The following is a 15722-nucleotide window of genomic DNA, read 5'->3' as shown; positions in this document are numbered from 1 at the left end:
TCTAGTGGACTCATACTTCTAAAAGGACAATAGGGATCATAACTATAAGATACTGTTACTTTATATAGATAACGTAAATATTTTTTACAGCTAGAGGCTCAAGAGAAGGATGATAGTCCTACCACTTTGCTCTTTACCTTAGACCTTCTATACCTACTGTATTCCATTATGGAGATGTACCACAATTTTTTTTTTATCAATGTATCTGTTCTTGGACACTTGGGTTGTTTTCAGATTCTGACTATTGTGAATAGTGCTGCAACAAACATAAGAGGACAGAGGGCTTTTCTATATTGTGTTTTTTGGGACCCTAGGGTATATTCCCAATAGTGGTATTACTGGGTCACATAGGAGCTCAAGTTCTATTTTTTGAGGAATCTCCTTTATTATTTTCCAAAAGGGCTGGATCAGTAGGCATTCCCATCAGCAATGAATGAGATTCCCTTTCTCCCACATCCACACTAGCACTAGTTGTTCTTGTTGTTCCTGATGTATGCCAGTGATTGTGGTGTGATATGATATTACATTGTAGTTTTTATTTGCACCTCCCTGATGATTAATGATGTGGTACATTTTTCATGTGCCTTAGGGCCATCTGTATTTCTTCTTAAAGGAAATGTCTGCTTATTTCTTCTCTCCATTTTTGATGGGGTTAGATGGAATGTTATTTTAGACTACTGGTCTAAAAGGACTTAATTTGCACCCTAAACTCTTCTATTCCTGACTTTCACCCTCTAGGAAGCCTATGTGACTAATGAGGATAAGTTCCGGTTGGTGGGGGAGCTGGTGACCATCATTGGGGCAGTGATTATCCTGCTCTTAGAGGTGAGGTGCAGGCATGGCCTGGCTTAGGTCAGACACCTAAAATACTGGAGAGAACTGCCATCCACACTAGATATTGATTTCTCTAACCCATCTCTTTCCAGATCCCGGACATCTTCAGAGTGGGTGTCTCTCACTACTTCGGACACACTGTCCTTGGAGGTCCATTCCACGTCATCATGTGAGTGTCCCTTCCTTTTCTCACCAGAATTATGGCATGTTTCCCCCTTCACTCTCAATGATCTAGATTTCATCTCACCCTCTTCTGCAGAAACTTCTCACCAGCAGGCTGGGATATGTTTTAGGTGTTAAGAAGGTGGGGCTCTTGCACTGCCATGCTGGGGTCTGGTGGCACCTAAAATAGTTCCAGGCCTCTATTGACTTCCTGCTCCCATTCTCCCCAGCATCACCTATGCCTTCCTGGTGCTGGTGACCATGGTGATGCGGCTCTCCAACATGGATGGCGAGGTGGCGCCCATGTCTATCGCCCTTGTGCTGGGCTGGTGCAGTGTGATGTACTTTGCCCGAGGATTCCAGATGTTGGGGCCCTTCACCATCATGATTCAGAAGGTCCGTGGTGGTCCCCCAAAGCTTTCTTCAGCTTCAACCATGGGATCTTCCTAGTCAGAGGGAGGACACGGGAGCAAATAGAAAGACACTTCTCTCAATCGAACTGGGGAAGCTATGGAAACCAGCTCCAAAACTGCTGAGATATGGGTAAAGAGAGGACTACTCCCTCACTCTCTTCTGTTTCCTCTAGATGATTTTTGGAGACTTAATGCGTTTTTGCTGGCTCATGGCAGTGGTTATCTTGGGTTTTGCTTCAGGTAAGAACACTATTATCTTCATGTTAGGTCAAGGGTCCAGTCTCTACAAAGTTCCTTCTCACTCTTGCCCATAGTCCATATTGGCACACTTTCTTGCTCTATTTATTTGCTTGTTTATGGCTACATCCAGCAGTGCTCATGGGGATACTCCTGACTCAGGAATTACTCCTGCCAGGTTCAGGGGAACTATGAGGCAAACACCCTAGTCACTGCATTATCTCTCCAGTCCTTTCTTGCTCTTTTTAAAGTGTAGTTCTTTACTCCAAGTAGGAACAAAATAAAAAACTACATGCCTATCTAGAGATAAGGACCACACAGTGTGTTCTAAAAGGTCGCTCTGAATTTCCTTGTTAACTAAATTGCCTTGCAAAATCATTAAAGAGAAGAGAGAAAGGAGTTATTGAGATTCAAAAGAGCAGCTAATGTCTAACAAAAACAAACTCTTAGTCTATGAATACAAAATTGAGGTCATTAGGATTGGAGAAGAGCAGGCTGATGTACTCTGTAGATAGTGGTTGGAGAGTTTGGGCATTTTGGTGGTGCACATGCTGAGGTAACACTGTATCCATTAAAAATACAAGCATGCTCTTGCAAATCAATGTTACTCAAGACAAAATTAATTTATAATTTATTTTTAAAATTGTCTATTTGAAGCACTGTGATTTACATAATTAATTATAGTATTTCATACATACAATGCCATAACACTACACCCTCCACCAGAGTATCCATTACCTCCCACCATTGTCTCAAAAAATTAATTTTTTTGAAAGAACCACAAATGATGACAACATTCTACATGTTGGCTATGTCAAAGTTGAAATGCTTGTTTCAGTGGTTTGTCCTCACTCTACAGAGAGTTGCCATTGGAGAAAACTGAACAAAGGGCATTTGAGATCTGAACTAAGGGCATTTGAGATCTGAGCATAAAAATGTTCACCTTTCATTATAGTACATATGTCTCAAATAAAAGTATTTTATTAAAAGATGGGAGGTATTTTTTGGAAAGAGTGGCTTATCCACAGAAAAGATGGGCCCATTATGGATGTAACAAAGCCATATCGGTGGCGCTAAAGGTAAGGTGCCTGCCTTGCCTGCGCTAGCCTTGGACGGACCTCGGTTCGATCCCCCGGTGTCCCATATGGTCCCCCAAGCCAGGAGCAACTTCTGAGCACATAGCCAGGAGTAACCCCTGAGCGTTACTGGGTGTGCCCCCCCCAAAAAAAAAAACAAAGCCATATGACATCTGAGCAGAGACAGTGTGATATTAACTTCCATATGTATATCTGAGAAAGAGCACAGAATCATCAGTAACATCATTGTGAATGGTTTTTCTATACATGGTATTCAAAGTGGAGAGAAAATGAGGTATCAAAAAAAAAAGTGAAAGGGCAAAGGAGGAAGGAAGATAAAAAGTCAAGGAGTTTGAAGAATGAGAAAAGAAAGTATTGCTGAGAGGTAAATAGGAAAATGATAGAGACCTCTGGCCCAAGGCAGAGAACTGAGGCAAAGAACAAGAATAAAATAGGTAGACAAAGGGAGAGAAAGGGAGCTCACAGACATTTTTGAAGAAGAATGGCAGCAAGACCAATTATGTCCTCAAAATTTCAACTCATGATTCACAAGGCAAGGAGTGGGCCAGAGGATATTTTAAAACTTCCCAGATATAAATTATTCTCACTCCATGCAACAGACACTATTCCTGTGTCCTCAGCAGCCCCCTGTGTATCAATGTTCACTCAGAAGAGAAAACATACACAACATATCATAATTGGAATGACGAAAAGGGTAAAACCATGTCTGTTACCTGTCTGTCTAAAGTACAGCAATAAATTATATTGAGCTATTCAGCATCTTCACATTTCACATTAGGTAGACAGAAAAAAAAAAAACTAAACCAAAGAAATGGGCTGAAGAACAAAACTAAACTTTCATTACATTTCAAAACAATTTTGATTGATTTACTATCAGTTAACAATGCTACAATATTTCAGGAGTAGACCTTCAACTTCACTCTGTATGTAAGTCACATGAAACCAAGCACCAAAGTTTCACCACCAGAGATCACACTATCCACATGAGCCTTTCCCCCATTCCTCCCACTCCCCAAAACTTGTATTTATTTGCTTGTTTATGTTTTATTTGTTTATATTTTACATTTGTTTCTTTGTGGTGTCGGGGATAGAGCCTAGGGTCTCACACATGGAAGGTCTGTGTTCTTACTTTAAGACAAATTTCAGGTCCTACACATTTAGCCAATTAAAAAAAAGAAGTTAGCATAGCCTAAACAACATGGTTCTATATGAAGACCTGGTTTCATTATACATTTTGGCTTAAATCGTAGTTCCCAAAGTGATATTGGCCACATTAAGTGAAGACTTTCCTCTATTTCTCTTTTCACTTATTCTTTTCACTTATTTTTTTCATCCTCTTTCCTGACAACAACAGTTGCTATTGCTGCTGTGATTACCAATGGTTTCACAGACACACTTGGTTGTGATGCTTGTCCATGTAGTCATAGCACCCATGGAGGAGGGGATTGCATAACAGTCTGTGATGCTCACATACTTGGTTTGCCACGATTGCACTCCTGTGCTCAGAATTGCATATATGCTTGCTGGGGCCAGAGATTAGTTGGGAAGAGTCACACTTTTTAGTTGTGGTACTTGTACACACATAACTGCAAAGGACTGTAGATTATTTGTGGATCTGGGGATTATAGAGAACAGAACCGTCATGCCAAAGATCAGAGGTAACACTTGAAATTGAACTCACAACCCCAAGCTTGCAAGGCAGGTGATTTTTACATGGAACCATTTCTTGACTTACTTCAACCCTAGCTTCATCCATACATTTGTAGATTACAAAATAAAGCAATGGTACATAACATTTTTCTTAAGTAAATAAAGAAGCAATGCTTTGTCAGGACCAGTTTTCTGGGGAGATCTGGGGATCTCCTTGTTCATATTTTAGCTTTTCATACAGGAAGGTACCAATGAATGCTGCAGAAAGGTTTCAGAATGCCTGGGATCATCTAATAAAATTGAATAGGGTAGTTTGCTTTGATGACTCAAGTTTACCTAGAATTCTTAGGGTGGTGGTTGATTATATTAAAGGTGATGGAATGATATTTTTTAATAGCACTTTTTCCTACCTTTGCTTGTGCTGAATTACATAAATGTTTTTTGAAAAATCCATTGTGTTTTTGTAACTGCATAATTTTTATCAATTTATTTATTTGGGGGCCACATCTGCCTTGCACAGTACTTATTCTTGGTTATTTACTCAGGAATCACTCTTGAAAGTGTTCAGGGGAATCTTATATGTACAGGGAACATAACATAGTTGGTTGCATAAGGCATACTTTACCCTCTGTACTTTCTCTCCAGCCCCATGGCATACCTTTTAAAAAGCCAGTTAGGTGAATGAATATACATAGGACTATATATTTAAGTGTGTAATATGTATAATATGTTAGTAAGCTACCTATATTAATAATCACCAAGTTAGTAATCCTAAAAAATCATGATGATGAGTTTAATTAATGTCAGGGTTAGCTAGTGTGAGGAAACATGAGATTTATATGCGTATACTCAAACATCAGCATTTATGAACAAATGTGTGTGGGGTGGGTGTTTTCAGGCATTCTACCTCTGTTGATTTTGGATGACTATTGACCAGCTCCATGCTGAGTTTGATAATCAATTATTTTTTATGTTCATGTCTTCTTTCTGGGTGGAGCAGCGTTCTATATTATCTTCCAGACAGAGAACCCAAACAATCTGGGCCATTTCTACGATTACCCAATGTCCCTGTTCAGCACCTTCGAGCTGTTCCTCACCATCATTGATGGACCTGCCAACTATGATGTGAACTTACCCTTCATGTATGGCATTGTCTATTTTGCCTTTGCCATCATCGCCACACTGCTCATGCTCAATCTGTTTATTGCCATGATGGGTGATACCCACTGGCGAGTGGCCCATGAACAAGATGAGCTGTGGAGGGCACAGGTAAGCTTGTTAGTTTTAGTCTCAATGAGGGGCTGGAGATAGGTAGAAAAATTTGTGATGGTATATACTCTTAGAAGAGTCTTGAATCCAGTATGGCCTTCACATCCATAAAGCTACATTCAAATTGCCAGAGCTACTCATTAAAGAGGGTAATGTGTTGGGACAGGGATAGGTTAAACACCCAAATTTCAGAGTATGATGGAAAAGAAAAAAATAAGTGCAGAAATCATTTGAGGGAACAGTAGGAATTGGAAAGATTTTTCTTTGTATATTTTCAAGTTTAACTTAAAACTATTCTTCTGTTAAGAGCTACTACACCCTGTTTCTATGATCTTTTATTTGTAGCATTATGGTCTAATACTAATACAATTTTAGAGTTTAAAAATGTATTTAATTGCCTCTAATTGAAGTCTTCTAATGAGCATGTAATAATTTACTGGTCATAGAATCATTCAATATCTTTTCTTACGTTTTTGTTTTGTTTTCTTTTGTTTTGTTGTTTGTTTGTTTGTTTGCTTGTGAGTCACACCTGGTGCTGCTTACTCCTGCCTCTACACTCAGGGATCACTCCTAATGGAGTTGGGGAACATATGGAATGTAGAGATTTAACCTAAATTGGTCACCTGCAAAGCAATCACCCTACCACTGTACTACTGTTATGGTCACTCATTCAATTTCTTTTAAATGCTGATTAGAACCTTCTTATGTAGATTTGGAGGACTTTTCCTGTGATTGCAAGGAGTGCTTTTTCAAAATTAAAAAGGTTTTGTTTTGAGAATTCCCCTGCTGTATTGAATGGGAACTTTCTTTCCACAATATCAGTTTTTGATCTGACTCCTATAATTTGAGCACATTCTCCTATACCAAAATATCTGTAAAAAGCCATTATGTCTACCCATCAAACTTTTCATTCATTTGGTCATAATTCCTTAAAGCCTGCTGTGTGCTGAGCCCTATCTAAAATTTGGAGACACATGCTAAATCATGTGTCACCGTGGACCTTACAGTCTGATTGGGAAATCAGACATTAAAAAGTATAGTTACCATAGAAACGTATTATAGAGAAAAAAAAGATGCTAAGAAGAGGCAACTTAACACTGGAGTTTTAAATCGACATGGAGGACCTTACATTCAGGCTTTTCCTGAATTTCTCGTTATTGATTTTTGACAAGCATTACAGTCTGGTGATATCATTTATAATTACTCAGCCATCACATGCACTGCATATCCATCCCAGCTTTGTGTCACAGGCATATTTGATAAGCTTGTTTTTAATACTTCATCTATGTAATTAATGAGAGCTGGGCAAAGGACAAAACATGTGATGTACCACTAGACTACTTTTCTCTAACTATTCAGTCATTTCCCCCACTCATCTTTTTTTTCCTTAGGAGATAGGTTTCTAACTTGCTTCAAATACCCTGAACCACATGTGATTCCATCATTCTCACCCTAAGATTGTAAGGAATCTGTTTAGACATTTTAGTCAAAGCAAGAAAATTTGTCTGGGCCCGGAGAGATAGCACAGCAGCGTTTGCCTTGCAAGCAGCTGATCCAGGACAAAGGTGGTTGGTTCGAATTCCGGTATCCCATATGGTCCCCCATGCCTGCCAGGAGCTATTTTTGATCAGACAGCCAGGAGTAACCCCTGAGCATCGCCGGGTGTGGCACCCCCCAAAAAATTTTGTTTATATTTCCAATGGGGATAAAAAGGAAATGACCCATTTGGAGGGACTCATCCTTTTTATGATTATTCTGAATAGTAATTTAGGGGTCACTGCCTTATTCTAAAATAGTCATAAAAAACTGTATTCTTTATACATTTTTGGTGAGTAATAGTGACTAGAGCAAGTAGCATACAGCTGGCTAGGTGACCCAGTGGCCTCAGTTACTATGAATGTCATGACACTTTCTGAGTCTTTCCTTTACCTCTTGCCTCTTCCCAGGTTGTGGCCACCACCGTGATGCTGGAGCGGAAACTGCCCCGTTTCCTGTGGCCTCGCTCAGGCATTTGTGGGTATGAGTATGGCCTGGGGAATCGCTGGTTTTTGAGGTAAGAATAATGTTTATATGTTAACTGCAGAAGGTTATATAGATCTTAGAACCAGGGAACCAGTTCCACTTTTATCATCTTCCTCTCCACACTGGATACCCCAGTCTGGATCCATAAAAGATGTCTTCCTCTCTAGGAAGGTATTGTGTGTGTGTGGGAGGGGCGGTGGGAGCCTAAGTGGAGGAGGAATTGAAAGAACACTCTTAGCTGATCCCAGGTGATATGGACAGCAGTACCATTTATGCATGAAAGACTACTTATATATGACTCTGTTTGGATGTAGGTGTGGCTTCCATTTAATCCAATATTGCTCCCAACCCATCTTCATTTCTGCATAATCTTGCTTTGAAGCTGACCTCCTTCCTCATCACCTACCCATAATTCCTCACCTAACTCTCCTTTATTTTCTGGTTTGCATCTCCTCATCCTTATAATACCTTAATCTCTTGATTCATTCTATTTTCTCTTTCACATTGGTCTGTGCTCACCCATCTATTTTTTTTTTTTTATTTCTCTTTGTGGTGCTGGAGATCAAGCCAAGACCTCACACATGGAAGGCAAGTATTCTGTCACTGAGGGTCATATTCTCAGTCCAATATATGTCCACTCTAGTATTTATCCCAGTTCACCCTTCAATGAAATAACATTTGTGGGCCCGGAGAGATAGCACAGCAGCTTTGCCTTGCAAGCAGCCGATCCAGGACCGAAGGTGGTTGGTTCGAATCCCGGTGTCCCATATGGTCCCCCGTGCCTGCCAGGAGTTATTTCTGAGCAGACAGCCAGGAGTAACCCCTGAGCACTGCCGGGTGTGACCCAAACCCCCCCCCAATAACATTTGTAATTTAAAGGGAATGAATTTGACCCTAGGAACTATTGACCCTACAAAATCTCTGGTTGTATCTCTGATCCCCTTTTCCTTTCTTCTCTATCCTGCTTTCATCCTCTCCCTCATTCACCTCTGCTTCTTCATACTTTAACTGAGCCCTTTCTCTTTTTCCTTCTGCAGAGTTGAGAGCCACCATGATCAAAATTCTCTGCGTGTACTTCGCTACGTGGAAGCATTCAAGAGCTCAGATAAGGAGGATGGACAAGAGCATCTTTCTGAGAAACAACCCTTTGTGGTAGAAAATGAGACTCTTACCAGACCATTTGTGGCCCTTCCGACTCCTTCTGTGTCCCGGACCACCTCTCGCAGCAGTAGTAGTAATAGGGGCTGGGAAATCCTTCGGCGTAACACATTGGGGCACTTGAACCTTGGATTGGACCTTGGTGAGGCAGATGGAGAGGAGAAAGTATACCATATATGATTGCAAGTCTGGCTACCCTTAAACTGAATTCAGGTGGATAGGAGGACCAGAAAGGGGTAACGAGGGAAAATATTGCCTCTACCAGTATTTAGTTTTCATGTCTATGAATAATGGACACATATGAACAAAATAATCTTTAACATCTATGTCTCATTCTGCTTACTGTCATTTCTGATACTGGTAGTGGGCATCTGTTCTAGAAAGCTTTTGGCCTGTTGGGAGTACCACATATTAGGAAAACCTTAAGAAAGTAATTTTTCAAGCTATTGAACTTATCCACTAGTAAATGAGGCGAAGAAGATATATGGCTGTCAGAATCATCTTTCTATCTCATGTGGCTACTGAGTGTAGTTGCTGTGAAGTCAGCCTTCTCTCTTGTAAAAGGAGCCTCTCCTGGGCTTAACCTTGGAGCCCTTCCCATAACTTCAGACTCCTGGGGACTTTTACCCAACTAGCAATCAACCACTAACTAGAAAACAGCAAGAAGAAAGGTTCTTTATCCTGATTACTTAAATAATGATTGTGAGGCACACACAACGTAAAGGTTACTATTGAAATTATTTTGATGTAGACAATTCAATGGCATAATGCTCACATAAATTGTTGGAAAATCCTTACTGCAATTCTCTTCAGAATACTTTCATCTCCCCATTCTGAAACTTTGTACCCAGTAGATATTAATTTCCTATGCTATTTATCTCCTAAATAACAATATTTAATTTTCCTGTGAATCGGACCTCATGTAGCTGAATCAAATAATGGTCTTATTAGGTTGATTATTTCACTTAGCTTATTTTTAAAAGTTGCTCATGTTGTAATGTGGACCATAATTTTATTCCCTTTAAAGGCCAAATGATATTTCATTGTTTTGACACATTTATTTTGTTATTCCATTCTGTTTGTCCATTCATCCCTGTTAGGTATTCAAGCTGCTTCCACCCTTTGGTGATTATAACTATTAATATTGGTATACAATTACCTGCTCAAGTCCCTGTATTTTAGTTTTGTCGGTCATATTCATAGAAGGGGAATTACTGGATTTTAGGGCAATTCTTCATTTAATCTTTTAAACTAACATGGTGTTTTACAGTCACTGGACTATTGACATTCCCTCTGGCAATGTATGAAGGCTTCAATTCCACCACCTTGCCAATGCTTGTTATTTTCTAAGTATTTAAAAAGTAAAAATTTTAAGCTATAGTCATGTTAATGGCACAAAATAGCATCTTATGAGGTTTTGATTTGTGTTTCAGTTCAATATTGAACATCTTTCTATGGAATTATTAGTTGTTTATAAATCTATTTTTTGAAAAAAATTTTTCTGGATACTTGCATGCATTTGAATTATGTTGAATGGTTCTGAATTGTGTGGTGCTGATACATGTTGTTATTGAATGTTTTTTTTCTTGCTCAAAGTCCAAAATATGTGTTCATTTAGGTTTGTGTACATTATGACTTTCGGTGTTTGAATGTCCAATTATTTGTTTGGGACCAAGATCCCAGATCTAAACCTCCCACGAGAAGATGATAATCACCTTTGCCCTTTGAATTAGCTAATACCCAGTATGTCTCTTGTAAGAATTATTGTGCTGCACTTCCACCATCTCTTACCCCTGTCTGAATTGTTGGGTAAAGAGCAATAACAGAGGATGGGCCATCCTTCTCCACAAAGGAAAGTGAAAAGTTTCCCAGTGTACCCATTCCAGGGGCTCCTGTTCATCCCTTCTCTTGAACTTTAACCTAATATTTTTCATTCCAGCCTATCCCCACCCTCACCAGAAAACCATATAATCTTTCAGAGGACTATGATACCAAAGTGCAGAGAAGTCAGTGGAATTGGTTAGACCACAAAAAGTATAATCAGTTACATGTATGAAGCACAGATGAGTGTAGAACAAGGAGGGTTCACAAACAAATGCACATATACCCATGCACATAGTAATATACACACACTGGCACATAAATCACAGGACCCAAAAATGCAATCACCAAAATTCCCTTATATCCTTTGGCAATAGACTCACCCAATCCTGTTTGAAGTGAATTCTCTTATACATTCCTGATCCAGTTTCCTTTTTTATTCCTCAGAGAGTTATTTCTATCATTTTTCACCCCAATCCCTTGTATTTATGTATCTTCAACCTCTCCTTTTTTATCTGCTTTAACAGTCAGCAAAGAACTCTGGTCTGGTCTATTCTTTTTCATCTTCCAAGAAATTACATACACTCTAAATCCCCAACTCTTCTCATAGCTTCCACCCTGTCTTTGTACTCTCTTGGGGGCCAGAATTCTTCAGAGAAGATTTCATTGACTACAGACCTCACAATGAGTCCTCCAACCATCATATTTTGACCTTGCCTACTGCGTGTCAACAACACCAATTTTACCAAGGTTATCACCCACTGAACAGATAAATCCATGGAACAGTTTTACTCTTACTTAAACTTTATATCCTAAGACTCTAGAAGAATCCTCATAACTGCTTGTAGGTCTCATGGCCTAAAAGCCTGCTATTGTCAAGTTCTCTTCTGCCACTCCCTTAAGTATTTTGGGTTCACAAGTTGCCCTAGTTCACTCAGTTTCCACTCTCAGGGAAGGCCTACCTATTTCTATCAGTTGTGTTAAAACACAGATGCCTATGTTTCCTAACTTCCTATCTGGAGTTGAGATCTGGATCCTGAGCTCCAGGCATGAACACTTTAGATGTCTTTCTATTGGGCAGCTCTACCTGGATATGTTACAGATACCTCAACTCAACATGTCCCAAACTGAACAGCTTTTCATCCTTACCAAACCTGCTCCTCTACTGGTGTTCCCAAATCAGCAGAAGCATAATAGGTAAATTGCCTAAGCCAGTACTCTAGGTGTGATCCTCAAGATTTCTTCCTCAATCCAAATATCCAGTGGATCTTATGTCTTACAGATCCTATTCTCCAAAAAAGCTCCTTTGAAGATAATTGGGGGGTTGGAAGATTGGATCATAACCAGTGGTGCTTAGGGCTCACTCCTGGCTTTGTGCTCAGTGATCACTCCTGATGGGCTCAGAGGACTATATATAGTTCTGGAGATAGAACCAGGTTGGCCATATGTAAGACAAATGTTCTATTTGCTATAAAATCACTCCAGCCCATAAAGACAACTTATTGGTACTCAATCATTCACCATAGTTCACAAAATGCAAAGACATAGCAAGTTCATTTTGGAAAGGAGACACACCAATACTACCACAGTATTAGCCTTTTCACCAAGGTGGAGATTTATACTAACCAATCAGTTTTCTGGTTAGCTTGTTTGGTCATTAGCATAAAACTCCACCATTCCCCATTCCAGGGCACTTTGTTTGAAATCATCTTTGCTTTCATTTGCTCATGATTTTGTCCCATTATCTTTTAGATTAAAAGACCCTTACATTTTGTGTAGTTTTTTGCACTGCCATTTTATTTGCTATATGAAATATTGCCTGAGTAATTCACCATTGAATAAAACCAATTCAATCTTTAAAATTAAGTCAGTTGAATTTTTGTTCTATACACAAGAGACACAGGGAGATGAGTCTTCCTACTTTCATTTAAGTTTCATCAAGTGTTCTCCCTTAAAATAGTCCCAAGTAAAGTTTTATCACTTATCTTTGACAAACTACACTAGGCATAACCAATGGTGACTGTGTATACATATTTCTCTATTTTTAAATTTTTTTATATATTTCTCCTAACATATATGATGGTGTAGTGTATTAAAAACAGTTCTTTATTTCTACTAACTTTAAATATATTGGGAATTGAAAATGATAAAATAGGAGTTAAATCACAAGTGTAAATTCACCTGCAACGGACCCTGGTTTGATCATGAGCACATGTATTCCTCTGAACCCCTCAACTGTGACCCTGGATGCCTCTGAGCACTACCAAAGTAACCAAGGTAATCTGTGGTACCACAGATCCTGAGCATTCCTACATACCTGGGCTCTTCCAGTGACATGAGAATTGCTGGAAGAAACCTGAACTTCCTGGACATTGCATAGGAGAACCCTGCCAGTGAAAACAATACAATAAAATATGGTAGACTGTTTTGTGATATCTTTTTAAAAAAATCTTCTAATTTCTTTCTGCCTCTCCAAGTCCTATGGTCAATCTTCTAAAACAGGACACTGCTATCTCCTAGTAAGTTCTGAACTATCCTTTTTATAAACAGTCTTGTAAAATGTTCTGGAATTCACAGTCCAGCCAGAACCATCTTTGTTTGAGGCCACTCCTGCCTCCCGAGAGAGTATTTTCTGGAAGTCAGAATACCTGCAGTGAACTTTGTTAGTCGCACATGCCTCTCTACTCCTCATTCTACTAATTATGAGTCTATATGAACAGTGCATGAGTTCTGTTATCTTATCAAGACCATCATGATTTCTAGACTTGGGCATCTCTTTGCACCCAATTCTCCTTGCATCTTTGTGAACTTATATTCACCATATTGGTCTCAGGATAAGAACTATATGTTGTGTGTGTGTGTGTGTGTGTGTGTGTGTGTGTGTGTGTGTGTATGGGGATTTGTGGTTGTGGGTCTTGATGCCATGTGTTTTCTTAGTGCATATCTGCTCGGTATTTTCTGGACATCTGCTTCCTTCTTTTTTTACACACCCTGCACTTTGCATATTTGTTAAAAGTCTGTCTCCTGAGAAGACCGGGAGTTCCACAAAGGCAAAGACTGTGCCATCTTGTTCCTTACTGTGTCTACACTTTTGCCTGATTCTACCTATTACAACGCAGTGTGTGATGAATGGTCATTACCTGAACCTGAAGGCTTTGCTTTCATTCTATGGGCACACTTTAGGGTTGTTTTCTTTCTAACTGTAAAGGTGATTTTTTTTTTCAACGCTGTATTGGACCTTGAGAAAGAGACAGACTTAATGGGGAGGAAACATGGGTTTAATCACCAGGACCAACACAGTCCCCTAAACACTTATGTGAGTGACCCTAACACAGATCTAGAAATATATCTTGAGCACTGCCAGGTGTGACCCAAAAACTAAAAAAAAAAAATCTAAGTGAGGATATAACAACAAAAAAATGAACACATAATATTGGTGGAAGCATTTTGAAAAGAACCATAACCTATCAAACATAAGGGGATATTGGGGCATTTTTCTCAGTTTAAATACGACTCTTAAAAAAGATAAAAAATATAAATATAGCTCTCTATGTGTGGTGTACAAGAGAGAGAGAAGAAGGGGGAGGAGAAAAAAACAAATGAGAGGAGAAAAGAAAGGAGAGAAAAGGAAATGAAGATAATGGAGAAGGATAATCTACGGAAGAGGAAGAAGAGGGGTAGGAAAATAGAATGTATAATAAAAGAAGAAAAGAAGCATAATATGAGAGAGAAGAATAGAAAGCGGATTATAATCTATGCAGAGGAAAAGGGAGGAAGGCTCCTGGCTGCATAGCTCTGAGCCAGGGCTTACTGAATAATACAGATGATTGAACCCTTTGGGAAAAGCCTTGAAGGAAGCTACAAGATTGTACATTTGCCCTCAGGAGATCAAGTGAGGAGGCAAAAGAAAACAAGGAATAACTTGGGGCAGGAGGAAGAGCAGGTGTGTGTGTGTGTGTGTGTGTGTGTGTGTGTGTGTGTGTGTGTGTGTAATCAGATATTTCCTCCAAACTTTAACCATTTACCCCTCCTACCTTCCACATCTCTGGGCACTTGAGAACCCAGAACCTTAGCCCTGCTCCCACCAGACCAAGAGATGACAAGAGATGAACCAAGGATTTGTTCGGATTAAATTTAAAAAGTGGGTTCCCTCCCAGCTATGTGAAGGGGACTTTGCTGAAGGACTATGGGAAGGGGACTGTGGAGACCTAAGGAACAGTTGGGAAGGCAGAGTCCATTCAACATCCTATACCTCATTCTGTGCTGAGAAAAAGCCAGATAAGGTGTGGGGTCCCCCCCCCCAATTGCAATTGGGAGTTGATGAGAAAGGGAGAGAAGATACTGGGAGACAACAGTGCTCAATGCAGGGGTGGAAGGCCATGGCAATGTCGTTGCAGAGAAATGAAGTTGGGGAGAGGGAGAGTCTCCCTGGAATGCTCCCTCATGTTTGGAGCTCTGTCAAGGAAAAGCTGAAACCTGCTGGCCATGGGGCCAAGGATCTTTGACTCCTGATCAGGCCCCTCGGTTAATGAGAAAAAAATGAGGCATATGCAAGGAGAGATACACTTTGACCAGGTAGTTCTGAGGAGGGAGTCACAGCAGGGAGAGGTCGGTGACGTGGCCCCCTGGCTGTGCCCTGGGCAGGAGCACCTGGGATAGGGTAGACACACCTTCCCTAGGCTTCTACTACAGCTTTGTTATCCCTTCTGTGAGGAGGCGGCAATTATGGCTTCGGGGCCTGAGGCAGAAGGGGCTTGTGTAAGGCCAGGCCACAACTGATGGGCTTGCATGTACCTGCCTGACTTTCCCCAGCAGGGCCTCAAAGACAGAAGTGCTGAAGCCCTGCAGGGTCAGTGGATCTTACTCAACAAGGCTTTCACCCCATCTCCTCCTTCTGCCTGCATGCTGACCTCACTCCTTCAGGAGATGTGATATGAACTCCTGTGAGAGGCATCCTCCCTCGAGTGGTAACTCATGAACTACCCACCAACTTTCTCCCTCAACCCCCTGCCATGCAAAGAGCCTCAAAGAGCCAAGTCCCTTAAGGGTGTCATATGCA

General features: G+C 40.2%; 1 protein-coding gene across 1 annotated transcript in view; it reads left to right on the top strand.

Moving 5' to 3' along the window:
- Positions 1–9022, top strand: part of LOC126010969 (transient receptor potential cation channel subfamily V member 5-like) — a 28209-nt gene extending 19187 nt beyond the window's left edge. Inside the window, exons 9-15 of the mRNA XM_049774582.1 lie at positions 739–825; positions 927–1003; positions 1227–1392; positions 1583–1649; positions 5394–5662; positions 7609–7715; positions 8722–9022. Coding sequence (XP_049630539.1) covers positions 739–825; positions 927–1003; positions 1227–1392; positions 1583–1649; positions 5394–5662; positions 7609–7715; positions 8722–9022 — 1074 coding nt within the window. The remainder of the gene's footprint in view (positions 1–738; positions 826–926; positions 1004–1226; positions 1393–1582; positions 1650–5393; positions 5663–7608; positions 7716–8721) is intronic.
- Positions 9023–15722: the final 6700 nt, after the last annotated feature.

Source organism: Suncus etruscus, chromosome 1 (assembly GCF_024139225.1).
Source record: "Suncus etruscus isolate mSunEtr1 chromosome 1, mSunEtr1.pri.cur, whole genome shotgun sequence".
Classification (NCBI taxonomy): Eukaryota; Metazoa; Chordata; class Mammalia; order Eulipotyphla; family Soricidae; genus Suncus; species Suncus etruscus.
This window is presented reverse-complemented; position numbering and strand designations above follow the sequence as displayed.